A 27,594-nucleotide genomic window follows, 5' to 3' on the forward strand; every position below is an offset into this window, starting at 1 on the left:
GCCCCGCGGTCCCGACAAACGTCCTTACTCCAGCAGGGGCCGCAGCACTCTAAACACGCTGCTTCATGGCCTGTTACTGCCCTGATTTGCTCTGCCCGACACGGCAGAGCAAATCAGGCCAGTAGAAGGCTGCGAAGCAGCGTGTTTAGAGTGCTGCGGCCCCTGCTGGAGTAAGGACGTTTGTTGGGACCGCGGGAAGAGGGCGGCAAGGGACTAAGGGAGGCAGGCAGGGATCCTGAGAGAAGCCGCTGGGCACTTTTACACACACAAAAAAAAATCCGGTAAGGGACAACGTGAAGGGGGAGGGAAATACCGCTACTGCACCACATACCCGCTCTCACTTAATTCAAAGATTTTGCAGTACTCTAACGAGCAAAATACCCTTACAGCTGGAACACCTCCGTGGTAATAGCATGCGCATTCAACGGTTGCTGCCGAAGGCACCGACATTGAAGAAAAGGTTGTTTGTTGTTTTTTTAAAAAAGCAGTTTGCTGGGCAGGAAAAAAATACTTGCATTTTGTTTTGGCTGAAGGGTGTGTGCTGGGGAAGCCGTTAACTATTGTGCATTGATTTAGGTAAAGGACAGAGTGGGGGGGGGGGGGCTGGGGAAAGGGCCCAGGGAGCAATATTACTTTCCTTGGGGGGGAGGGGTGTGATTGGTGGTAAAAGGAAGGGAGAGCAGGGAAGGGGTGCTGCTGGACATGGGGGAGAGACAGAAAGGAAGAAAGACAGACAGATGGGGCCAGGGAGAAAGAAAGAGAAAGAAAGAAATGCCGAAGTCTACACATCTATTCTAGCACCCGTTAATGTAACAGGCTAAAAAACTAGTATAAAATAAAACCAATGACTGTTAAAATTAAGTATAAGGAAGGAATTACAAACACAGGGGGTCTTTTACTAAGGCGCGCTAGCCATTTTAGCGCACGCTAAATGCTAACGCGCACCATTATATTCTATGGACGCGTTAGCATTTAGCGCGTGAGAATCGGCTAGCGCGCCTTAGTAAAAGACCCCCATAGTAACATAGTAGATGACGGCAGATAAAGACCCGAATGGTCCATCCAGTCTGCTCAATCTTAGCCACTCTTTAAATTACTGATTCAATTTTTTTTTAATAAAAAATTTCTTCTTCTTAGCTATTTCTGGGCAAAAATCCAAAGCTCTGCCCGGTACTGTTCTTAGGTTCTAACTACTAAAGTCTCCATCAAAGCTCACTCCAGCCCTTCTAAACCATCCCAGACAAAACTTTCCAGACCAGGGGAGTGGGGGGCGGAAGGACGTAAGGGAATAAAAAAATACATTGAGCTAAAAATAAATATAAAAGGGAGCAAGATGGAAGGGAAAGTACGGGAGGGTAGGGGTCCTTTCTAAGCTAGAAAAGTTAACAATTCCTAAAAAAGTCTATTTATATGTCCATGAGAACACTGACAAATATACTATGTGATCCTTAAAGAGCAGATAACCATAGGGTGCTATTTCTCCAATAGCATACTCGCCACCCCACCCCCAGCATAGAAAGATCCCCTCATCCCGTGCCATTCTCTACTTTCAGGTTAATTGCAACTCAGTTTATGCAGGTAGTAATTGCAGAACACGTGCTCTGCATGCCCCTGACAATTGCACTTAAAATTAATTTTTTAAGTTGGTTTTTAATGGCGCTGTTCAATTAACAGCACCGATTGAACCAATTAAAAAATTAACCCGCCCTTTTTACAAACTTGCGTTAGGCTTTTGAATCACCAACTGCGGCTGTAACAGCTCCAATGCTCATAGAATTCCTAAGAGCGTAGGAGTTATTACCGCCATGACCAGCGATAAAAAGGTCTAATGCAGCTTCATAAAAGGAGGGGGGGGGGTAAGTTAGGCACCTAGATCAGCTAGGTATGCCAATCTAGGTGCCTAACGGCGGGCACTTTTCAACAGAATCAGGGCCAATTCTGGTGCTAAAGGGCTTTTTGGAATATGAAATCATCTCTCCAAGACCTAACTAGTTTCCAGTCTTTTTGGCTGGGATAGTTGTTAAGCTTCCTAATCAGTCTGTGTGCCCCCCGGGATTCCTCTTAAATTCTGTGGAACAGATAACTTTGTACCTCGCCAGCTCCTGGGATATTCTTAGCTGTGGAATGTAGCTGGACTTCATGAATTGGAAGTGTTCCAAATATCAAAACAATGCAAGACAATGCTACCGCTGCACAGCTGCTCACGCGATTTTCATGCAGGTGGCAACATTAGAAATATATGACCTTGAACTGCAATGCTTATGTAAATAAAGTATGTAGACAATTAAACCTTGTTATAACAGGCAGGCTGTTGCATTAGTATTAAATCTAGCATCAAATTGCTAAATGACAGGAGTGCTGCCCCTGTTGATATGGTGCTTAAGTGTATTATTACACTCCTTCAGAAGGAATGAAGGCTTTTAATTCAGATTTTGGCTGTTTCTCTCGGTGCTTTACTGCCTCTCAGAAGTCTGTCAGAATGTAGGGAAAGGCCAAGTCTAGAGTTTTAGAGAGCAATTTTTTTAAAAAATTTTTTAAAGGTAGCATCCCCATTTGAAGGACAAGGAGGAGCAAGAGAAGGGGTGCAGAAAAATGTATTACCCCAAATTATGGGCCCCTTTTACAAAGTCGCAGTAGAGATGCTGCTACAATAAATACTCTGAAGCCCATTCAGTTCCTACGGGCTTCGGTGCATTTGCTGCGGCTTTGTAAAAGGGGCCCTGGGCAAATAGATTTATTGCAACGCTAGCCAAGATATGTAAATTGGAGTCATTGCATGCAAACAAATCTTGTGACTGTCACTAGGCTAAAAAGCTCAGTTTGAAGGATGTCAAGGTCATGAGTTCATCACCTCCATTGCCGTTCGCATTCTGAAATACTTGTGTTCGACAGAACCTGCAGATGCAAAATTTTAAGTCCGCTGAGAAAAGTCGATTCTAAAGTAGGGATGGGCTACATCGTTCGCAACGGCATAGGACATGCCAACGATGCAGCCTATGTTGTTGCATGTTGTTCCCAAATGAAAATAAGCAGAAAAAAAAGACATTTCATGGTTTGCCATTCGCTAATGATGTATACTTTTTGATAATTGTCCCTTCCACCCCCACCCCCCTTTTTACAAAACAGTCCTAACAAAAGAATACCGCTTTAGGATTTTTTTTTTTTTTTAACCTTGACTTGCTTTGCATAATTTAATCTTAGGGCTCCTTTTACTAAGCTGCGTTAGGGCATTAATGCGTGGAATAGCGCGCGCTACAATGCCGCACGCGCTAGACGCTAACGCCAGCATTGAGCTGGCGTTAGTTCTAGCTGCGTAGCGTGGGGTTAGCATGCGCTAATCTGCTGCGTGCGCTAAAAAGGCTAGTGCGCCTTAGTAAAAGGAGCCCTTAGTAATGCACCATATCCCGCGACCTTGTATACTTTTATCACAGCTACTGCAAATCCTTTTTAGGCTGCTCTTAATAGATTTTTAAAGACTGCCAATCAAACCCATTGTCTTGGCCTCGAAACTTGATGATACTTACCATGGAAGGCCTACTGGGACTATCTATCCTTAGCACCACTTGTCTTCCTTCCTGTGATTTAGAAACATCTTCAGTCATATCAGGTCAGGTTCCTAAGGAAACAGACATTGTCATGCTTTAATGCAAGAAAAGGAATTTCCGGGTTGGGGGGGGAGGGGAGGCAGTGGAATTTGTTGGCTGGTTCATTCCAGCAGATGCAGCTGTTCGTGCCATCCAGAAAGCAATTAAAGGGTCTGTGGTCAAGCCCTGTAAGTATCACCTTTCATTCTCACTGGTGTCTTGCTTCCCATTGGGAAGTTCTGTGTAAGCTGGCAGGCCTCCACCTCCCTTTTCATTCCTGTGTGAATTGAAGGTGTGTTTTGTCTTTTGAATGGGTGCTGATTTTCTACTGACATAAGGGAAGGAGATGGAACTTGATATACTTTCTTTCTGTGGTTACTATCAAAGCAGTTTACATATTATATATAGGTACAGTGGTACCTCGGTTTATGAGTGCATCAGTTTGCGAGTGTTTTGCAAGACAAGCAAAACATTCGCAAACTTGGTGCCTTGTAAACCGAGCTTGCCTCGCTGTACGAGCGCCCCCCCCCCCCGGCGATCCGGCATCCCCCCCAGCGATCCGGCATCCCCCCTGCTCGCATTGCCCCCCTCCACCGCGATCCTACTCCCCCCCCCCCCGAGCAGTCAATGACACCCTTTACCCGACTTGGCACCAGTGCCGGTGGCCAAAGATCCTCCCTCTTCTGGCGCGGCCTGGGCTGGGCGGTGCATTGGAGATCCTCCTTCTTCTGGGCTGGGCTGGACTGGCTTTGAGCATTTGCGCATGCTCAAAGCCTTCTGGTCTCGCTCTCAATCTCGGAGAGAGCGAGACCAGAAGGCTTTGAGCATGCGCAAATGCTCAAAGCCAGTCCAGCCCAGCCCAGCCCAGAAGAAGGAGGATCTCCGACGCACCGCCCAGCCACGCCAGAAGAGGGAGGATCTTCGGGCACCGGCACTGGTGCCAAGTCGGGTAAAGGGTGTCATTGACTGCTCGGGAGGGGGAAAGTAGGATCGCGGTGGAGGGGGGGGCAACGCGAGCGGGTGGGGGGGAAAACCCGGACATGTCCCAGTAGTTTGTCCGGGTTTTGAAAAGCCCTGACCTCCAACCACATCTGGAGGGCCTCTGAGCATGCGCAGATGATGTCACATGCCCTTCAGACGCGGCTGGGAGGTGGGAGAAGAAAGATGAGGCTTTGTGGGGGCGGGACCAGGGCATAATGGGGCGGGGCTGGATACAGAACAGGGCGGGATTAGAGGCGGAACAAGTTGGGACTGTGGGTGGAACAGGGCGGGACCACATGTCCGGGTTTCTACCACAAAAAATCTGGTAACCCTAGGCCCACCCAATACCCTCAGCAGTGGCAGTCAAGTATGGCGATGATCGGGGCAGCTTAAGGCAATTGCTGTCTGATTTAAGGGATGAGATAGCACTCCATGTACTCACTCCTGCTGCCCCACCTCATTCTCTCCCCCATGTGCTCCACCTCCACGTCCTTCCTGTATTTCCCACTCCCAAAAGCGCCAGGAATAGGGAGTGGCTCTTCCTAACTACAACCAGGCAGTGAGAGGATTCTTTCATGATAAGTGTAAACATTCTCTGCATCCACAAAAATCCAGCAGTGCAAATCAGAACTAAGACATTTCTCCAGGAAAATCACCATACAAAAAAATATTCTAGTTCTAATGCCATCTGGAAAATAGTAAAATCTAAAGTCTTTTGAGCACTGGACTTAGGGCTCCTTTTACGAAGGTGCGCTAAGCGTTTTAGCGTGTGCGCTAGCCGAAAATCTACTGCCTGCTCAAAAGGAGGCGGTAGCGGCTAGCGCGCGTGGCTTATTCTGCGCATTAAGGCCCTAACGCGCCTTCGTAAAAGGAGCCCTTAATGTATCAACAATAGCAATAGACCAGTGTGTATAACTAATACAAAATAAATGTATTAAAATAATTTTTTTAATATGTGAGAAAAGCCTCAAAAAGGGAAGACATTTGAAGGTTGGTTTTATTAATATTAATTTTCATAAAACTTCTAAGTGCACCAATCAAAATGTACCTTTTTATGAGCTGTTTCAAGTGTTATTATATAACAAAAAAAATATCATTTAAATCTTTCTTGAGATAAGGAGATCAGAATTGAACACAATACTAGAGAATGACACGGGAAAAATATCTGTCCCCGTCACTGCCCCGTCACCGGACCACCGTCCTCTTCACCGCCCCGTCCCTCAACCCACCATCCCCTTCACCACCCCATTCCCATCCCCATCCCCTTCACTGCCCCGTCCCCGTCCCCGCAGCATCCACCCTTCCCTCTCGCCACCTCACCGACATTCAACGGCCCGAGAATCTCCCTTCCTCCCCCTTAAGGGAAGGTGCGCGGTCATTGATCGCCCCTTCCCTCCCTCTGGCCAGTTGCCAACCGGAAGTTTCGTCAGAGGAGAAGCTTCCGCCCACACACATGCGACTGCAGGGCGGCACAGGCAGGCTTTGCCGGCTTCAATTTCTTTTCTAAAGTGCCGCGAAGGTAAGGGGGAGGGAGATAGATTTGGCCGGAGGTAAGGAGGTGATCGCGCGCCTTGTCTCCTATTAACTGCGGGGACAAGGCCAGTCACCGCAATTTCCACCCTCCCCCCCCCCACCGTTTCAGCGGGTAACTGCTACTGTGTCATTCTCTACGCAAGACTCCAGTTGAGGAAGCACCATGGAGCAATACAGAGGCATTGTAACATTCTTAGGGCTTCTTTTACAAAAGTGCTAACCATGCGCTAAACGTTAACGCATGCATGTTAGTCTATGGATGTGTTAGCAGTTAGTGCGTGCTAAAACGCATAGCATTCCTTAGTAAAACAGGGGGTTAGTCTTGTTAGCCATCCCTTTTGTAATCATTCCTAGCATCTTGTTTGTTTTTTTGGCTGCCGCCACACATTGGGTGGAAGTTTTCATCGTATTGTGTACAACAGTGGTCTCAAACTTGCGGCCCGGAGGCCACATGCGGCCCTCCAGGTACTATTGTGAGGCCCTCGGTATGTTTATCATAATCACAAAAGTAAAATAAAACAGTTTCTTGATCACATGTCTCTTTAGCTATAAATTGCAATATTATTATTAAGACTTAGCCAAAAGGAAAGATTTATAAACTATAAAGAGTTTTACCTCATGCAAAATTGTCATTTCTTTAATAAGACATTAACTATTTTTTTTTCTGAGGCCCTCCAAGTACCGACAAATCTAAAATGTGGCCCTGCAAAGGGTTTGAGTTGGAGACCACTGGTGTACAATGAAGATCCATACCTAATTTAGGTGTGAGAATTTACACCAGGTTCCAGTTGGTGTGAATCCTCACACTCAAAATTGACACAGATCCTGGCATTAAACACTATTCTGTAAACATTGCTGAACTTGAAGCTCTCAGTGATTTTTTTTGGAGGGGTCACCCAAAAGTGGATGCCATTTACTGAATCCAGCCCTATTCCGATCTCATGGCGCTGCAAATTGTCTTGTTTTTTTCTCTTTATGACAGTTGGTGGCTGATAAGAATGAGTTTTGCTGCCTGAAAATATTTTATTTGGATTTAGCTATTATATTTTTAGCAGTCGCTCAAAGCAAGCTTTGGAATTGGAGCTGAAACACTCCAGACTTAATTTTGCACATTTTTCCAAAGTTAGAGCATCATTTTCACTTGAATTTTCCATCTTATATCTCTGGCACCATATCGCACAAGTGTAAGCCAGCACTACTCAGGTCCAAACCTCAGCAGTTCCTAAACTCCGAAGACAAAAGTTTAAAGCAAAATTCGTCTTAGGCATCAGGAATTGTAACAGAGGTTAACTTTGGGATTGGACTCATCCAAATTCTTCATGGTGTTTGTAAGGATGAATATGAATTTTAGAAAATAGTGAATAGCAATAGTCATAAATGCAGATTTTTGGTTTGTCACCACTATAAAAATAATCCACGGTTTGTCACCACTAAGCCACGGTGGAGGTTTCTACTGCGGCCCAGAGTGCTAAATTTTCTTTTGCTGCTCTGACGCTCATAAGAACATAAGAACATAAGCAGTGCCTCCGCCGGATCAGACCACAGGTCCATCCTGCCCAGCAGTCCGCTCCCGCGGCGGCCCAACAGGTCACGACCTGTCTGAATCACCAGAAGGGGCCCCCTTGCCACCTTGGTTTCTCATTTGAAGTCCTATTGTCCCATCGAAGTCCAAACCCCCCGGTCTTGCACATGCACGACCTGGTTGGCTTTCTATACTTTTTACCTGGTTAGCCTTCTATACTTGTATTACACCGCAGGCTGTTGAGCAAAATGAGTTCTATAGGATTGGGTGACACTTTGACAAAATGGGTTGAGAACTGGCTTGGAGGTAGGCTTCAGCGGGTGGTGGTGAACGGCACCCCCTCTGAAACGATGGAGGTGATCAGTGGAGTGCCGCAGGGCTCGGTCTTGGGCCCGATCCTGTTCAATATCTTTATAAGAGACTTGGCTGAAGGGCTTCGAGGTAAAATAACGTTATTTGCAGATGACGCCAAACTATGCAATGTAGTAGAAAGGAGTGCAACGGTCAAAAACTCAATGTCCGACAATATGACGCACGACCTACTCCTACTGGAGCGCTGGTCTAGGATCTGGCAACTAGGTTTCAATGCCAAAAAATGCAAAGTCATGCACCTTGGCAGCCAAAATCCGTGCAAAAGTTACACCCTTAATGGCGAGATCCTAGCAAGGACTGTAGCAGAACGGGACTTAGGGGTGATCATCAGTGAAGACATATGAAGACTGCCAATCAAGTGGAGCAGGCTTCATCTAAGGCTAGACAAATCATAGGGTGTATATGTAGGGGTTTCGTCAATCATAAGCCTGAAGTCATTATGCCATTGTATAGATCCATGGTGAGACCCCATCTGGAATACTGTGTACAATTCTGGAGGCCTCATTACTGCAAAGATGTGCTGAGACTGGAGTCGGTCCAGCGAATGGCCACCCAGATGGTCTCAGGATTCAAGGACCTCCCGTACGAGGAACGGCTGGATAAGTTGCGGCTATACTCACTCGAGGAACGCAGAGAGAGGGGAGACATGATCGAGACGTTCAAATATCTCAAGGGCCGTATCAAGGTGGAAGAAGATATCTTCTTTTTCAAAGGTCCCATGGCTACAAGAGGGCATCCTTGGAAAATCAGGGGAGGGAAGCTGCACGGTGACACCAGAAAGTACTTTTTCACCGAGAGAGTGGTAGATCGCTGGAATAGTCTTCCACTTCAGGTGATTGAGGCCAGCAGCGTGCCTGATTTTAAGACAAAATGGGATCGTCACGTGGGTTCTCTTCACAGAGAAAGGTAGGAGAGGGTCATTAAGGTGGGCAGACTAGATGGGCCGTGGCCCTTATCTGCCATCTATTTCTATGTTTCTATGTTTGGTGCTGGTGCCCAATTGAGTAAGAGATGTTTTGCGGTGCTGGGGGGGATGTAGGATCGCGGGGGATGGGGAGTGACGCGAGCAGGGGGGGGAGGATGTCGGTTCGCAGGGGGGATGCCGGATCGGAATGAAAAAAAAAAATTGTACAACGCGCTCACGCGTCTAACGCGCAAGGTTATGCACGGTTTGTAAAAATCGTGTATAACGCGCGCGTTATATGTGTGAAAATACGGTAATCAATTCCATAAAAGCTCTTTATATTGATAAAAAGTTCTCAACACAAGCAGTAAAGAGGAGCAGCAACACCACATTCTGAAGCTCAGGGTTATTTTTATTGGAGTCAAGATTTTTAGTCAATCTCTGATCTTTTAAGTTTTCTCAACTTTGGAATGATCTTCCATTTCTTTTAAGGAGTTCTGGCTCACTTCGATTTCTTCGCAAATCTTTAAAAACTACTTTATTTGCTAAACACTTTGAAAATTAATTTCCCGAAATTTAGTCTTATTTTTTATGGTTTTTATTTGTTAAGCTAATTATTGTAAAGTGAGTCGAGTTTTCTTAGAATGATGACTCGGTATATAAAGCCAAGCCTTAGATTAGATTAGATTAGCCTGATTTGGACTCCTGATGAAGGCTGAATAGCTGAAACACAGTTTGTGTTGAGTCCCTTATGAGAACTTTTGATCGATAAAGAGCTTTTGTGGAATTGATTACTTCGCTTTTCTCTCTTGTGCCTTTTTGACTCCCACTTGTTTGAATTTTCATGGGTTGTTCATATCTTCTTTGTTTGTCGTGGACTTAAGAACATAAGCAATGCCTCCACTGGGTCAGACCTGAGGTCCATCTTGCCCAGCAGTCCGCTCGCGCGGCAGCCCAACAGGTCCAGGACCTGTGCAGTAATCCTCTATCCATACCCCTCTATCCCCTTTTCCAGCAGGAAATTGTCCAATCCTTTCTTAAACCCCAGTACCGTACTCTGCCCTATTACATCCTCTAGAAGCACATTCCAGGTGTCCACCACACGTTGGATAAAGAAGAACTTCCTAGCATTCGTTTTGAATCTGTCCCCTTTCAACTTTTCCGAATGCCCTCTTGTTCTTTTATGTTTTGAAAATTTGAAGAATCTGTCCCTCTCTACTCTCTCTATGCCCTTCAGCGCCCGCCAATATCAGCTCCATATAGAGAATCCGGGCCAAACTCCCTATATGTACTTAAGAGTAGGTGTAGATACCCTGAGCAATTGTAAGAGGCCATTTCTGCATGTAAAGGGGTAAATAAATTTTTTTTTTTAGACTTTTAAACTAATATTAGTTAGAACAATAGCATTGTAGCAAATATTTCTCAAGATAATCTATACATTTGAGCACTAATTTAAAGTTCCACATTTGACATACGTCAGTCTGCACACAATATATCAACGAGAAAAGCAAATCTTTCTCCTATATCATCCACATATCACAACACAAGGTAAAAGGAAAGAAAGGAAAAAGGACCAAGCTTAGAAATGAATAAGGAATCAAAAGGAGTAAATTTTTTAAGTCTTTTTCATGTTATGAAGTCTCTGCTGCTGTTACTATTACTATACAGAAGTTTAAAGCCCTCTTTTACTAAGGGGCGCTAACCGATTAGTGCGTGCTAATCGGATTTAGCGCACACTAACACATGCATGTTAGTCTATAGACGTGTTAGCGTTTAGCGTGTGCTAATTTGATTAGCGTGTGCTAATTGGTTAGCGCACCTTAGTAAAAGAGGGGGTAAATCTATCAGTTAGATGACATTGCACTCATACACCAAGTGGTTCTTATAGTCCCTGATGCAGCCCTTAGAAGGGGCGAAACATGGTTGCGTCAGGTTACTGTCTATTTTAAATGGAGTTTCTTAATAAATATCTGTTGAAAGATTTTCCATCTGATGTGCTGCTTCTTTTTTTTTTTTTTTTATCACAAAGTACATGTGTTGGCATGATGGTGTGTACCAGGGAGGAATTTGGACAGACTTAGGGCTGAGCACACATGTATGCGTATAAATTACAGAGGGATCCTTTTACTAAGTGGTCTTAGCGCACAGAAATAACCCACGTAAGGGCGCACTAAGGCCACATAATGGCCAATTTTCTGATTTAATGATATGCACTGATGTCATTAGTGTGTAGCCATTAACAAAATTTTGCATGTGAGCCCTTACCACTATTTTGTAGGCGGTAAAGGTTCATGTGCTAATCAGTTAGCTCATGATAATGTAGCTGCATTTACTGATTGGCGTAGACACGGTGGCGTAGTGAGGGAGGTTGGCACTCGGCATCGCTGTGCCTTGTGCCTCCCCCTCTTGCCCGCCGTTTGAGCACCCTCCCACTCTTCCCCGCTGCTTGCTCGGCTCCTACCCCGGCGCACCTCTTGAGATGTTCACGCCAGCCTCAGCTCTTTTCTGATGTCACTTCCTGTTCGAGGCTTGTACAGGTGAGGGCAGAGCTTCCAAGGATAGGACAGGAACAGAACTCACGGGGATGGACATAGATCCCACAGGGATGGGGACAAATTTGTTCCTGTATCATTCTCTAATGGTCAGATCATATTACTGCAATAAAGTTGGTAATGAAAGTAAATTATTGCAATCTGACTAGGAACATAAGAATAGAAGGACATAGCCTTTTCTAATTCAGTTTGTAGGAAGTAATATATGTTTGTTCATCGCATTCTGCTTTCAGTTAGTAGAGGTAATAAACTACCATGGACTGTTCCAATTCCTAAACATGTATCATCCCTAAACTATCAGTAAATAGGGTAAGCAGTGTTTATTTCACAGAATTAATTTCAGAGCTATTTTGTTTGAGTACAGTGCCCCAAGGCTCCTGCTGTAATTCCTTTTGCATCCTGGACAAGCAGATGTTTTGTTAATTTCCTAAAATGTTGATTGAGGAACTAGGATGAAATGTCGAACACCAGCTGTGAACTCTGTAGCCTGTTGCATGCTTTAGGGAATCACTGTAATTTTTAAAAATGTCTTTTATTCTCATGCAGTGAGGACAGTTACAATGTCACAGACTATGCGTTAAAGGATCAGCTTTCAGTTGAACAGTGTGACAGTGAGGAACCAAATTCTTCCCCAGGAAAGAACAGTACAACAGCGCTGTACTTGCGCCAAAGTGCAACCAGTTACCTCTTCATGCTAACCATCCACATGAATCATGCAGGAGAAAAAGTGGAGATGCTTCTGGGAGCTGAAACTTTGTAAGTAGACTACTGAGGACTAGGGATTGGCATTTGTTTGCAACAATATTGGAAATGTCAATGAGATTTCCCATGTCATTCCATGTTGGCAAAGCTTATGCCAATCCCTGTTTTCTTCATTTTGGCTGTCACTGCCAATTCTGCCAGATATTAGACCACTCAAACCAATGTTTGGTATTCTTTTGACCTTATTATTTATATGGAATATATTTTAACTGGGCTTCTTTTAAAATAATGTTCATGCTTCATTCAAACTTTTGACTTTGGAAACTGTTCTGTATAGGATTTTGTTTACTTTCCTTAATTTGTCATAGTCTCCTTTTGTAAAATCTAGTTCTATTGCAATAGTTGTTTTTTTTTTTTTTAATATATATGCTGTATACTTTCCAGCGATGACAAATCTGATCCTACTGTTATCACTGGTCCTGTATAACATGAATCAAAAACTAAAGAAAAACCACTGCCAAAGATCAAATATATTATGTCTGGAGTGCCTGCACTTCAGCACTCAGAAAGTGAAAGCTCTATAGTTACATTTGAAAGGAATGATTTTCTCCACATTGCATGCTAGCAAAGGCATTCTGTAGTGTCACAAGGAAACTTAGCATATGGAATAATGTCAAAAAATGTAGCCCCACCAGAAATGCCAGCAGTCTTTTCCAGTTACATCTAATCTTCTTATACTAATGTAATCAACACACCTGCAGTTAAATCTCTGCTTATATCTTTAAAAGTCCCTTTTCAAAACCTGTCCAAGAAAGTAAACACACATCATTGAATTTACAATAAATCCTTGGAAACCATCCCAAGGCAAACTCTGAATGCTGAATTTTTGCATCTGACCTTTTCATGCAGAGCAATTTCATTTTTTAAAAAAAGTCATTTATTATGTAAAAAACTCAAAGAGTAAAATAATACACTAATACGGCCAATTGAAAATTAGTTCATGAGGTTGAAAAGGGAGCAGCCAAGTTCAGTAACTTCCTAACCACTTGCAAAGACAGTTCCCTAATCCCTAATTTGTCTTGCTTGTCTGTTTTGATTAGATCGTAAGCTCTGTCAAGCAGGGACTGTCTTTTACGTGTTTAATGTACAGTGCTGCCAGTAGCACTATAGAAATGATAAGTACCCTGTTTCCCCCCAAAATAAGACCTATCCTGAAAATAAGCCCTAGTATGATTTTTAAAGATGCTCCTAATATAAACCCTACCCCAAAAATAAGCCCTAGTTAAGATTGACCCCCAAAGCCCCCCTCTCCCCCCGAATGTCCCCGATACCCCCTGACTCCATTCCTGACACTAGTGCTGCCTGATTTACTGAAAAAAATCAGACTCGTCGATTCAGCAACCCCCCCTGCTGCTTTAAGAGGCCTCGGAGCGGAGGTACGTCAGTCTCACGGTGGGAGGGCCGGTGGGGTTTTGCTGCACAAGAGGATAGGTGAGAGGGGAGGAAACATGCTGCACATTGGGGGGGGGAAGGACAGAGGAAGAATTGGGGTGGAGGAGATGAAGGGAGAGAAGATTGTTGTACATGAAAAAAATAAAATATCACCAAAAATAAGCCCTAGTGTGTTTTTTGGACCCAACATTAATATAAGACACTGCCTTATTTTCAGGGAAACACGGTAGTATGTATTGTTTCTTTCACTTCTTTCCCAGTAACCACTGGGAGAGTGTAGGGGGGACCATGCATACATCCCTCCAATGGTCATTTGATTAGTTTGGGTACCATTTTTAGCACTTATTCTTTATTGAAATAGGTCTAGCCTCAAATGTACAATTTTTGCCCTGGATGTTTTCGACAATGTTCCATTATTGCAGAAAAATGTTGAAGTCATAAGCCTGCCCTAGTCCCACCCAAAACATGCCCTCAACATGCCCCCATGAGATTTAGAGTCCTTAAATAAATGGCTATACAAAACCTGGATTTAATATATAAACTATACCGAAAAAGAAAACAAATTTTCCAGTGTAATAGTGCTAAAATACTCCACATTCATAAGGAGAAATGAGATACGCGATCCTCAGAGGGTCAAATTACCCACAGATTCAAATGGGTAATAACCCATGGAATCCGATCTTCATGGGATCCAAATGTATCTTATTTGATATATTTTTTCTTTTTCTTTTATCCAATAGTGAATCATGAATTAGAATAATCTTTACTTAGCTTATATTTAATTTTTAACAGGGAGCGCCTCCACCTCCCATGAGATTTAGATGCACTGCATAGAAAACCTTCTAAAAAAAACGGGTTTTGAAATCAGCGATTTGAACGTTTTGCCAACAAAATTGTCTATCTGCTGCTTTGGGCCACTTTTCGGATGTTTTTCTAAAAGAGAACATGGGATTTGTCGTGCTACTGGGGCTTGTGCACATCTGAGAACCTGAAAACTATGCCGTCGGTAGTTTCACTACCAGCAGGGCCTCCCAAGGTGGACAGGTTTAGCGGAGATGTCAGTCTAACGATGTACCACCCTCCTGAGAAGCAGATGAGGAGCGGTGTTGAAGGCGGAGGATCGCGTTTGATGGGACAACAGCAAATTTATACTGCGCAGAAGAAAGGCCCAGCAATCTATTTCCGTATTCTGCTTCAAAAACTTGATGCTTATTACATTACATTACATTACATTACATTAGGGATTTCTATTCCGCCATTACCTTGCGGTTCAAGGCGGATTACAAAAGGTTAATTTAAAAAAGACAGAATTACAATGATTAGCTAGAGAGGTAAGTTGTAGATCTTAAGAGCATTTAGAGGTCGTGTTGTTATTGCTGTTTCAGGAATTTCTTGAAAAGTGTGGTTTTTATTTCTTTTTTGAACGTCCTATAGTCTGGGGTGGTCATCAGAAGGTTGGAGATCTGGTTGTCCAGTCTTGCGGCTTGAGTGGCTAGGAGGCCGTCGTGTAGTTTTGTTCTTTTTACTTCCTTGATTGGGGGGGGTATGAATGGGGAGTGCGTTTTTCTGTGTCTGGTACTGGGTGCTTGGATGAGGCGATTGTTCAGGTATGATGGGCTGTCTCCGTGTAGGGTTTTAAATAATATGCAGTAGAATTTGAATTGGATTCTTTCTTGGATTGGGAGCCAGTGTGAGTTGATGAAGGCTTCAGTGATGTGGTCATGTTTTTTCAATGAGTAGATGAGTCTCAAAGCTGTATTTTGGATTGTTTGGAGTTGTCTTATCGTAGTTGCAGGACATGGAAGGAAGAGTATGTTACAGTAGTCCAATATACCTAGTATTAGGGATTGTACTATAAGTTGGAATTGTGTTCTTTCAAAGAATTTTCGGACTTGTCTCAGGTTTCTCATGATTGCGAATGATTTTTGAATTGTTTTATTTATTTGCGGTTGCATAGTGCAGCATCTGTCTATGGTCATGCCTAGTAGTTTTATGGTGGTTTGGATGGGATATTTGGTTGCGTTTATGTCTAGGTTGGTTGTGGTTTGGATCTTGTCATTTTCTAGGAGGATGAATTTGGTTTTGTCTTGGTTGAGTTTAAGTTTGTGATTTTTCATCCAGGTTGTGACTGCTTCAAGTGTTTGGTGAAGTTTGTCTGTCATGGTAGGTTTAGAATGATCGTATGGGATGAGGATGGTGATGTCATCCGCATAACTATAGGAGGTTATGCCTAGATTATCCAGATGCGTTCCTAGAGAAGCAGTGTAGAGATTGAAGAAGGTAGGGGATAGTGGAGATCCTTGTGGTACGCCGCAGGGGTTTGACCAGGATTCTGACTTTTCTTTGTTTGATTTTACACTGTAGGTTCTGAGTTTTAGGAATCCTTCAAACCAGGAGTATACTTTATCTGAGATGCCTATTGCATCTAAGATCTGTAGAAGGATGTTGTGGTCTACTAGGTCGAATGCCGCCGATAGGTCCAGTTGTATGAGTAGCATTTTTTTCCCTGTACTAAGTTGTTGTCTGACGGTATCCATAAGGGAGCCTAGTAGTGTCTCTGTGCTGAAGTTTGTTCTGAAGCCTGATTGCATGGGGTGGAGTAGGTTGTGGTCCTCTATGTAATTGGTGAGGAGTTTGGCTACTAGGCCTTCTATAATTTTGACATATAGCGGAATTGAGGCTATAGGTCTAAAGTTAGATGGGAGGTTTTGTGGTGCTTTTGGGTCTTTTTGGATTGGGGTGATGACAATTTCGCTGAGGTCAGCAGGGAATGTGCCTTCTGTGAGCGTGAATTGGATCCATTGTAGAGTTATGGTGCGGAATTTTACACTAGAGGTGGTAAGGAGATATGAGGGGCAATGGTTGAGGTCACAGGAGGCATGGCTGTATTTTTTGTAGAATTTGTTGAATTCTGACCATTGTATGTTAGGGAATTGAGTCCAAATTCTGTCTGCTGCGATTGCCTCTTTTCCTGTAGGGTGGATTGTGATTGGATTTTGATGGGATGGGTTAAGGATGAGTGTGGCTCTGGTGTTGGTGATTTTGTTCTTGAAGTGTTCTGCTAAGAGGGTGGGTGATGGTGGAGGTGTGTTCGTGGTGGTAGTGTATGGTTTGGTGTCTGTTAATTCTTTCAGGATTTGGAATATTTTTTTATCAAGCCGCGAGGACTCAAACACGAGTCAGTGGCACCTAACAACAAAATATCATTACCAGAAACATGATTGGGGAAAACATCTAATTTAAATTCAATCCATAACTCTTGATAAGTAGCCAGGTCTTTAAGATAGTAGCTGTACATAAAATTGATAAATGCTTCAGAGATGCTTTTACAAAATGAAGATATTCTGCTTCATGTGGTGATGAAGACATCATGTTGACCGACGCTTTTACAATGCTTGGTAATATCATCAGCGAGACCTCACATGAGAAAGATCTGCCAACTGTGGAGTCTCTTCTCGTGCTCTGTACCTATTAAATGGTGCCCAAGTGGAGTGATACTGTCATTGAATAAAACACACTACTGCCATGTAAACAGTGGGAACTACTCGACATCGCTCCTTACAGCCCTAGGGGAAGCTTGGGAGCTCTGCCAACGGAGAGGCTTGATCCTTAATGTACTGGAAGATTTTCAAGGAGAGTTCTGCTCTAGGCAGCAACCACAAGAATGGTCTTGTCCTGGCTGCTACAGACAACTGCAAGAAGCATCTGTTTGATGCCATTAGCATTTAAATGCAGTATAGAAGAATTGAAGATGAAGGAGGTTATTTTGGAATTTCCACAATTTCCTCTTGGAAATTCCAGCATTTACATATGAAAGCAACATGCATATGCCGGGCACACTTGAGAACTCGTAGGATGAATTTAAAAGAAGATTTCAGTTAATGTCTTCTTGTGTTTGTCTTGTTGAAACATGTTTAGCATTTCTTAAATATGCATGTAATTTTGTAAACCGCATAGTTATTATGCGGTCTATAAATTTTTAAATAAATTAATAAACATAAGAACATAAGAATTGCCATCCTGGTATGTTATTCGTGGTTTTATTATATTCTCCAGGGTTCTGTAACAGAAAACCGCAAATAACTGACCAGCGATTTCGTCTGTATAACGCTGGGAGCAGCGATTTTTTTTCTGTACAACGTTGCTCCCAGTGATTTTCTCTGATGTAATTTTGGGGGCGGAGCCTGCAAACAAAAAACTGCGATTAACCGAAACCACAACTGGTGAAACCACGAATGCGGAGGGGGAAGTGTAATACAAATTTTATGCTGCTTATCCTAGGAATAAGCAATGGATTTGGTTTGGTTTATTTATTTATATCCTGCCCTTGCCCAGGGTGGGTTACAAAATTACATACAAAAATCAACAATAACTAAACAAACAATACAAAACCTATAACCACCAACCAATTAAAATACAAACAATAAAATAGATAGGTGACCAGCACCCAAGCCATCTCAATAATGGCCTGTGGAATTCTCTTTTAGCAAATTCTCTAAATCTTGTACAGTCTGTCCCGCCTGTACTCAAATCCACCATAGGGGGAATGGAAGCCAATGCCAGATACACTTCTCTCTCGGTATTCACGGGGGATAGGGGCACAGCCAGACTGCGAATTGAAAAAAACTGCGAATAACTACTCGTCCAGCTCTGACCCACCTCCGCCTCCCTCCCTCCTTGCCCCCGGCATCCCGGCCTTACCTGGTGGTCGAGCAGGCTTTCAGGGCAAGAGTGATCTTCCTACGCTCCTGCCCCGTTCAGATCGCCAATAGGACATAACTGCCATGAGTTCCTGTAGTCTCTCGAGACTACGACGGGAGCTCACAGCAGCCATTTTCTATTGGCGATCTACATGGGGCAGGAGCATAGGAAGATCGCCCCTGCCCTGAAAGCCCGCTAGACCACAAGGTAAGGCCGGGATGCCGGGAGAAAGGCTGGAGAGAAGTGGGAACGTGGTAAACTATGGGGGTTCCCCCCCTCAAAAAAAAAGAAACGCGAATATGTGAAACCGCGAGTGTCGAAACCGGGGAGGGGGAAGTGTAGACTTGTACAATCTTTGTCTCGCACATGATGAGAGACAGGTGAAGGTTGGACAATGCCATGGGGTTGATCATTTTATTGTCACATACTGCAAGTGGGGGAACTATGCTGCCTAGGGGGGAGGGGAAGGTATCTTGACCGATATGTGGTGTACTGCTGACAGTATTCAATTTATCATCCCCAACATGTATGGCTGCCTATATGGTTAACATAGTGGTGACTTCACAACCAGCATTTAAACATGGGTGATCTGGGCCACCATGGAGTGGTGGGCGGGGCTCTTGCCACATAAGTGTCTGTGACTTTATACGTACAATACTAGCACAAATTCAGCAGAAATCCTGCCTGCTCGAGAGCAGATGCAAACGTACAGACACACAATATACTCAATCACATGTATTTATCAAATATGTAGGTAAGCCTTAATTCCACCCCTACTCCATCTTGAAGCACAGATGCTTTAGGGCCAGATTCTATGAATGGTGCTCAAAATTCAGCATTGGAAATATTGGCGCTAAGTGCAGTTCTATAAAGGGTGCATGCCCTTATAGAATCACACTTAGCATTGATTTTTTTTTTTTCTGTGCCAAATTTCAATCACCAAATTTGTGCCTGCTAAAACCTGGTTTAAATGCTGGTGCTCAAGTTAGTGCGCTGAGGCCTAAAATGCCCCTGCTATGCCTGTGCCCCGTCCATGGCCACACCCCTATTTGAGTTACATGCTCTTAGAGTTAGGTGTCGTGCCTTATAGAATATAGCACGCAGGCAAATGGATGTGCAAATCCTAATTGGTGCTAATTAACATCAATAATTGTTAGCACCCAGTCATTGCTGTTAATTAGCTTGTTAACCAATTAAGTTCTGCTTGCATTTCAGAATCACACCCAAGTTTTGACATACAAGTTTGGGTGACCCGTAGAGAATCTATGCGCATCAGCTTGCTCCCACTTACTTTTAGGCATGACCTACTTTTAATTTATTTGTCTTTTTTTAACTTTTATTATTAGTCATACAACAATTATCCACAATAAATACCAAAGGTCAGAACTACCCTCCCCCCCTCAAAAAACCCCATAATGCAGCAAATGCCCTAAATCCTCGCTCCTACACCTACCCATTCCCCTCCATTCTCTCTTCCCCTGGGAGTGGCTTGAATTTCTACAAAAACTATATATGTTATGTTATATTAAAACAGTATTTCTATTCTACCTTTACCTATTTAGTTCAAGGATGGATTACAAAATCAAGGGACTGGGTCAGTGGGCCCGGGAATTACATTGTTTAGGATAGTAATTTCCATGAGAGGTGGTGAGATTTGTTAAAGGTTAGAGAATTATGCTTTTAGATGAAGGACTAGTCCCTCATTCGTCTAAAACAGGGGTGTCCAACCTGCGGCCCCGTGAAGTATTTTTTGTGGCCCCGGTCGAGGGCAATGAATTGTTTTCCTCTGCTGCCCCCCCGGATGTTTACCATCTTGCCGGCTCCCTCCTCTGCCTTGCTGCAGCGTTTGTGCGGTCCCAGAAACATTTTTTTTTCAGCCAATGCGGCCCAGGGAAGCCAAAAGGTTGGACACCCCTGGCCTAAAAGGTCTTGTTCTAGGCGTTTTGGACTTTGGATGAATTTTTACACAAGAATGGGGTATAAAGATAGATGACTTAGCAGCAAACACCTGGTTTGCGAGCATAATTCGTTCCAGAAGCATGCTTGTAATCCAAAGTACTCATATAGCAAAACGAATTTCCCTATAGGAAATAGTGGAAACTCAGATGATTTGTTCCACAACCCAAAAACTTTAATACAAAATACTATATGTACTCGTATTGCAAGACTTTGCTCGTTTAGAACAGTCACTACACTCCTGCAGCGTCAGAGAGAGAAGAACCATCGGCTCAGTTGTGATGTGTGTATACTGTATGCACTTGTATTTCAAGACATTGCTTGTATATCAAGTTAAAATTTAATAAAATGTTTTGCTTGTCTTGCAGAACACTTGCAAACCATGTTATTTGCAATCCTAGGCTTTATTGTATTTTTAGAGAATGGACTTTGGACGTTTCCAACTTTGGGAGACTAGTGTTCTAGGCCCAAAACAGACTTAGATATATATTTTTTTTATTTGCCCCTTCACGTATATTGGTATTAGATCCCTAGTGTGTGTCTAGTTAGGATAAAAACTTATATTAAAAAAACATGCACTGTTAAGGATAACTATGGCAAATTGTAACCTGGAAACTCTATCCCCCTCCTTTACAAAGCCATGCCAGCGTTTTTAGCGCCGGTAGGAATTCTGTGAGCATCGGAGCTGGCACTAAAAACGCTAGCATGGCTTTGTAAAGGAGGGGGTATATTTGCTGATACTAGACCCCTAGTTTTTATCAAGTTAGGATACAACCTTGTATAGTACTGTAACTACGTCAAATTGTAACCTGCTAACTATATAATATGTACGTTTATCCTGGAACACGTTCTGAGCTCTTTGGGGACAACGGGATAAAAAAATGAATTAAATAAATGTGTAAAAGCAGCTGTTTATTGCAAAAATTGTTAAAACAATTACCCTGACATTGTCTCAAGGGCATATACTTCCTCTCTGTGTGTTGGCCTAGAAAGATTTATGACAGTTTTCTGTTGTCTCATTATTATTACTAAAGTATTGGGACTTTGCAAAGGAAATTAGAGGTATGAAGATGGCGATAATGATCCCTGGATTGAATTTGCCTTTGTTGTTTGCAGAAGTGAACGGGCGCGGTGGATCACAGCGCTGGGCCAGAACGGTGACAGGCAGAGCGTGGACCGAACAAGTAAGGATCAGCAATAGAACTCCAAAATCAGAATTGAACAGCAATCTGTAACAGGGCGCCTGCTGCTACTTACCATTTGAGCACAGAATAGTGTTACTTTTGCAGATAAAAAGTGTGCACTTACACACGTGAATGGCAGCAAAGCACCAAATATCTGGGTTCAATGCCAGTGGCCCTTTTTATTTGAAAAATATCTGATTTGTAGTAGTTTATATTAAATTCCACTTGGTGTGTGATATTGTTTGAATTTTGTATAAGATATTTTTGTTTATCATAATACTTCAAAGGTGAGTGTACGCTACTTTGACTGTGTTCTTTTTTTATTTCTGTTTACCTTGTCTATATTTGTATCTGCATCCTGTATTCACAATATGTAAACCTCTTTTTCAGCACTGACACAGGTGGAAATCACCAGAAGCTACACGGCCAAGCAGCCGGAGGAACTTTCTCTTCAGGTGGCTGATGTGGTACTGGTGTATCAGAAAGTTAATGATGGTGAGTTTCTTTGCTGCACTGCTTCAGAAGTGACTGGGGGATAGCCTGTATTGTAAATAGTCCTAATAATCCTTTAAACTCTTGTGAAACACACTCAAATCTTTGAAACTTGGCTAAACCACAAGTCAATGTATATCCAAATTGGGTGTTATGAAGAGGTACTAGAGACCTCAAGCGCTCACAGCTAAAAGCCTGATATATTTTTTAAGCTAATAACTACAAAGTGAGCTATCATCGGTCTCAATTTTTATCAAGAATTTTATCTTCAATTTTTATCAAGAATTTTTTTTATCTTTTAATATTTTAAATGTTTTAAATACTTTACAGGTGGCAATCGACACGGTAGGTACTTTGTGCCTTCGAAATCTGTAGTCTCCTCACTATTTTGTAGAAATTTAACTATATAGTGCCGATGGTATAAACAGTGCTATTGCTGGCGCTTTCCCTGATGAAGTTCTTCTAAATGTAATCTGAGCGAAACGGAGATCTTCCGTTGTGAAGCCAAGTACTTCATAATTATATTCTATAGTGGGAGAGTATCGCTTAATAAATGAAGATCATCATATAAATATAAAATAAGACCTGTAAAGTATTTAAAACATTGAAAATATTTAAAATATTAAAAGATAAAAAAATTTCTTGATAAAAATTGAAGAAAAAGGAGAATATGCGAGCCCGATGATAGCTCACTTTGTAGTTATTAGCTTGAAAAATATATCAGGCTTATAGCAGTGAGCGCTTGAGGTTTCTAGTACCTCTTCATAACACCCAATTTGGGTATACATTGACTTGTGGTTTAGCCAAGTTGTAAATAGTCCTACCATTCACTGTTTAATTAGCCATGTTTCATAGTGATAATCTGAAGAGTATGTTCAGAATGCCCTTGTAAACAGTCTGCGTGCTGTATTTGTAATGTTATACTTGTAAACCATGTCCCTCACAAAAAGTTTGGCCCAAAGCAGTTTACAAAATAAAAAAACAGTACTAAATACATTAAAATAATATCGTATGGTGATTATTTTAGAAGGCTATTCGTAATTGAGATGTGCATAAATCGGATTTTGCTGTTTTATAGAAAGAATTATTTCTGAAACCTATGAGTTGTATCAAAATAAAATATCAAGTAATTAACAATCCTTTTGAATTATGGTTTTTATCCATAATTATTATTATTGTGAGTTTGTGTTTTCAATTCTAAGACCATAACAATAGCCTTACTGGGTCAGCCCAATGGGTCAGCCCAATGGTCCATCAACCTTGTTCTCATGATGGCCAATTCAGGTTCCTAGTACCTGACCAAAACCCAAGGAGTAGCAACATTCCAGAATCTCAAAGAAGATTCTGGAACCCTAATGAGCAACATTCCAGAGCTGAGATTGTGATGTCATAATGCCTCATTCCACAGTGCTTCAGAGCCAACTTCATCAGTGATGTTACAATGGCTTGATTTTCCTATGCGGCACATGTAAGAGCATAAGAACAACCGTACTGGGTCAGATCAATGGTCCATTAAGCCCAGGAGCCTATTCTCATGGTGGCCTATCCAGGTCACCAGTACCTGGCCAAAACCCAATGTAGCAACATTCCATAGTACCAATCCAGGGCAAGCATTGGCTTCCTCCCATGTCTTTCTCAATAACAGACTATGGACTTTTGCTCTAGGAAATTGTCCAAACCCTTCTTAAAACCAGCTATGCTATCTGCTCTTACCACAACCTCTGGCAACGCGTTCCAGAGCTTAACTATTCTCCGAGTGAAAAAATATTTCCTCCTATTAGTTTTAAAAGTATTTCCCTGTAACTTCATCGAGTGTCTCCTAGTCTTTGTAATTTTTGACTATTCTGCTTTTTAGGTTGGTATGAAGGTGAAAGATTGCGGGATGGAGAGAGAGGATGGTTTCCAATGGAGTGTGCTAAGGAGATCACATGTCGTGCCACAATAGACAAGAATATAGAGCGCATGGGACGCTTGCTTGGACTGGAAACAAATGTATAAGGAACTTTGGAGACCTCATTGTCTGACCTCCGTGTCTTTGCTGCAGGACTTTGCACTAGCTGTGTGGTTTTGTGAAGGGAATGGAGGCGAGGGAACAGGAACGCAACCCTCTCTACCACAGCCCCTAATGCATTTGGTTGACAAGCTGAAGAAGAGGTTGGCCTTAAGGGTGGGACTGCTGCAAAACTCAACGAGCACTGCCTTGAGAAAAAATTGCCTACAATTGCACTATGAGCCTCTGCCTGTGACTTTTGACTGTGAAAGTTTGTCAAACAAGAACAACCGACTTTGGTTACAGCCTGTAACCAGGAAAATATAAGGGAATAAGTTAGCTGCAGTTTGTTTGTAAAAACCAAGGTCATGCTGCATGTCTTATGAAAATAAAATGCAGTCTCATGCAGATTGCATCCATGATTCTCACTACATGGAACGGTCTCTGCCCTGATTCTGACGTGACAGATATGGATGGGCTGGATGGCAACTTCAATAGTTGGGGAACAAAACCAGCACCAAGACGACTCCTATGGTGTGTGGCTCTGAAAATAGCAAAGACAGATCGTGTGCATATGTAGTATTATGTAATTTCTACCTTCTATGAATTTATCTTGTTGTCAGACTGGATGGAGCATACAGGTCTTTCCCTGCCATCATCTACTATGCTACATGCCCACTCCAGTTCAAAAACATGATACTACAAAAACATGAGAACAGCATATCTGCTAAAGTACGCGTCCTATCTGCTGTACGTTTAACAAAAACTGTATGTTTTTATTTTTAAGACATGACATATGATAATTCCTTACAATACCTTGGTGATTCTTTTTGGAAGCTCAGTTCAAAGATGCACATATGAGAACATAAGAATTGGCACACTGGGACAGACCGAAGGTCCATCCAGCCCAGTATCCTGTTTCCAACTGTGGCCAACCCAGGTCCCAAGTACCTGGCAGAAACCCAAAAAGTATCAACAGTCCGGAGCTCAGGCTTTGATGTCATAATGCCTAAGAGCCAAACTCCTCAATGGTGTCACAATGGCTTGATTGTCCTGTACTTGGCTCACATAAGAGCAGAAGATTTGCCATACTGGGTCAGACCAAAGGGCCATCAAGCCCCGTATCCTGTTTCCAACAATAGCCAACCCAGGTCCCAAGTTGAAAATCTAATAAGGGAGCTATGCATAGGATGCTAAAAGATGACACTTTGTAATCTGTGAATGAATTTATATGAAATTTACATAAAGTGTTAAATGGTTATTGTTTCAATAAGTTGTTTAAATTGAGAGGAGTGTTATTTAACAAATAGGTATAAAGCATTGCTGATTTTTTAAATTAAAAAAAAAAACAGCACACATGCTGTCGGCTATTTAGAAAAATGAATTCATGTGTAAATCTTGATATGTTTACTTGTTGTCAATTGAGTACAATATATGTAGTTATCATAACTTGAGCAACAAAGCAATCAAGGCTTTGTAACCGTTTGGATTTTCTTATCTTCGCGAACTTGGATTTTCAGCTCTGAGAGAAATTACATTTTTTAAAGAGAACGACTGCAGATAGATGATGAAATGCATGTTTGCTTGTCGATTATTGAGCTGCGATTTGAGTTCATTTGCACTCATAACAAGCTCATCCATCACATTGATTAGCATTTCTATCTACTTTACTCCTCCACTTTTACAAACGCATAGTGCCGGCAGTGGCGGTAACTGCTCCGACGCTCATTGAATGAGCGTCGGTGCAGTTACCGCGGCTGCTGGCGCTAAAACCCACACTATGCGTTCATAAAAGAGGGAGTTAGTTTCACCATTGTTACAATTACCCATAGATAGCTTAAAAAACTGTAAATAAATAAGTCTCAAATTTAATTTGTTGTTGGTTTTGCAATTTTATCATTTCAATAATAATGTGCCGCGAAAAAAAACATTTGCTCTGTTTCGTGTGCCGGAGCTAAAAAAGTTGGTACACTGATATACATAGAACACTGCTAGTTCTACCAAATTCTGTATAGGTCACCCAAAGGTGGGTATATAAACTAATTATGCACCAGCTATCATTGATTTTAACAAGCACTTAATTGGCAGTTATTTGGAGTTACAGTATGTATGGATCTGTCCTACATCCTGTTCTATAACATGCGTGCCTAAATTTCATAGCGCACAACTCCTGTTCCTGCCCCATTCCTGCAAGCTCTGTCCTTATCTGTACAAGCCTCAAACACTTTAAAATCATAAGTAGCAACATTCTAGAGCTCAGATTGTGATGTCATAATGCCTCGTTCCACCAATGCCAAAGCTCCGTCCTCATCTGCACAAGCCTCAAACACTTTAAAATCATAAGTAGCAACATTCTAGAGCTCAGATTGTGATATCATAATGCCTCATTGCCTCATTGCATCAATTATCTGCACAAGCCTCAAACACTTTAAAATCCTAAGGGGCTCATAATTAAAAAAAAAAAAAAACAACATCTAAAAAGTGGCCTAAATGGGTACTCGGATGGTCAAAAAGCCTGATCGTCCAAGTACCCATAATTAAACTAGTTTTAGATGTATCTAAAATCAGCTTAGGCCTTTCCCCTGCCTCTAAACACATAGAGTGAAAAGAGGCATTTTTAGAGGAGGGGAAAGGGCAGGCGGTGGGCAGGAGGTGGGCCAACCTAGACATAGGCGTACAGCAGGTATAACCAAAAGTTTAGGCAGGTTGTCTAGTCGGCACTTATACATTTTGACTTAGACCAAGTCAAAACAGGTATAAGTGCTGAAAAAGGGGCCGCTGAGCTGGGTTGGGCCCATGTGCCTAAGGCCCCGCCCACAGGAGGGGGCCCAAGGCTACTGGGCCTATTCTGGTTGGCCCAGGCACCTCAGACCCCACCTATGGGCAGGGTTTGAGCCATCTGGGCCAATCAGGATCTAAGGCCAGCCATTCAAGGGATGGCTGACCTGCCGGATGGACGGGCTTGGCACCCGTCTGTCTGGCCAATGATTTTCAGGTATCGGGGGTGGAGGTGGGGGTTGCGGGGTCAGAAGGGGGGGGGTGTCACCAGAGAGTGAGTGTGTGTGTGTGTGTGTGAGTGTGAGTGTGGTTTTTAGATGTAGTGGTGGTATGGCCAGCAGGCCATTATATAAAAAAAAAAACACACCTCCTTTTGGACTTTTGTTTAATAATGGACATTTTCCCTGCTTCTACTTTCAACATTTAAGACCTTAGGCCAAAAAGGGACTTAAGACTTTTTTTTTTTATTATTATGCTCCTCCACGTGTCTGAGGCTTGTGCGGTTAAGGCAGAGCTTATAGGAATGGGGCAGGTTCAGGAACAAAACCCACAGGGACGGAACGGGGAAAAATTTGTCCTCGTGCCATTCTCTACTGCCACTGTAAAGTCCTGACTTTCCTAGAATGTAGGTGCACTATTAATTATAGAATAATCGCAAAAACAAACAAAAAACCTATAAAAGAACACCAAGCAAAGAAACCGGAAAAATAGAGTAGCTGAACCAGCAAGTCCCGGGTTTATTTGCATTTGAAAAAATAAATAATTAAAATTAAAAACAATGCACAGTAATGAATATTATTCATTTCATTCTTGAAATTTCAATCATTGAACGCTAAAAATGAATTTTGAGCATTAAGCACTTTATATAAATGAAATTAATCACAATAGAAT

At 42.5% G+C, this 27,594-nt stretch overlaps 1 protein-coding gene across 3 annotated transcripts in view; it reads left to right on the top strand.

Annotated features, from left to right (window-relative positions):
• ARHGEF26 (Rho guanine nucleotide exchange factor 26) overlaps positions 1–26,172 on the top strand; it is a 154,289-nt gene extending 128,117 nt beyond the window's left edge. For all 3 annotated transcript variants that reach the window (XM_033959399.1, XM_033959398.1, XM_033959397.1), the window contains 4 exons: positions 11,995–12,204; positions 21,376–21,443; positions 21,834–21,938; positions 23,791–26,172. In XM_033959399.1, coding sequence (XP_033815290.1) covers positions 11,995–12,204; positions 21,376–21,443; positions 21,834–21,938; positions 23,791–23,933 — 526 coding nt within the window. In that variant the 3' untranslated portion in view covers positions 23,934–26,172. The remainder of the gene's footprint in view (positions 1–11,994; positions 12,205–21,375; positions 21,444–21,833; positions 21,939–23,790) is intronic.
• Positions 26,173–27,594: the final 1,422 nt, after the last annotated feature.

Source organism: Geotrypetes seraphini, chromosome 9 (assembly GCF_902459505.1).
Source record: "Geotrypetes seraphini chromosome 9, aGeoSer1.1, whole genome shotgun sequence".
NCBI classification, from domain to species: domain Eukaryota; kingdom Metazoa; phylum Chordata; class Amphibia; order Gymnophiona; family Dermophiidae; genus Geotrypetes; species Geotrypetes seraphini.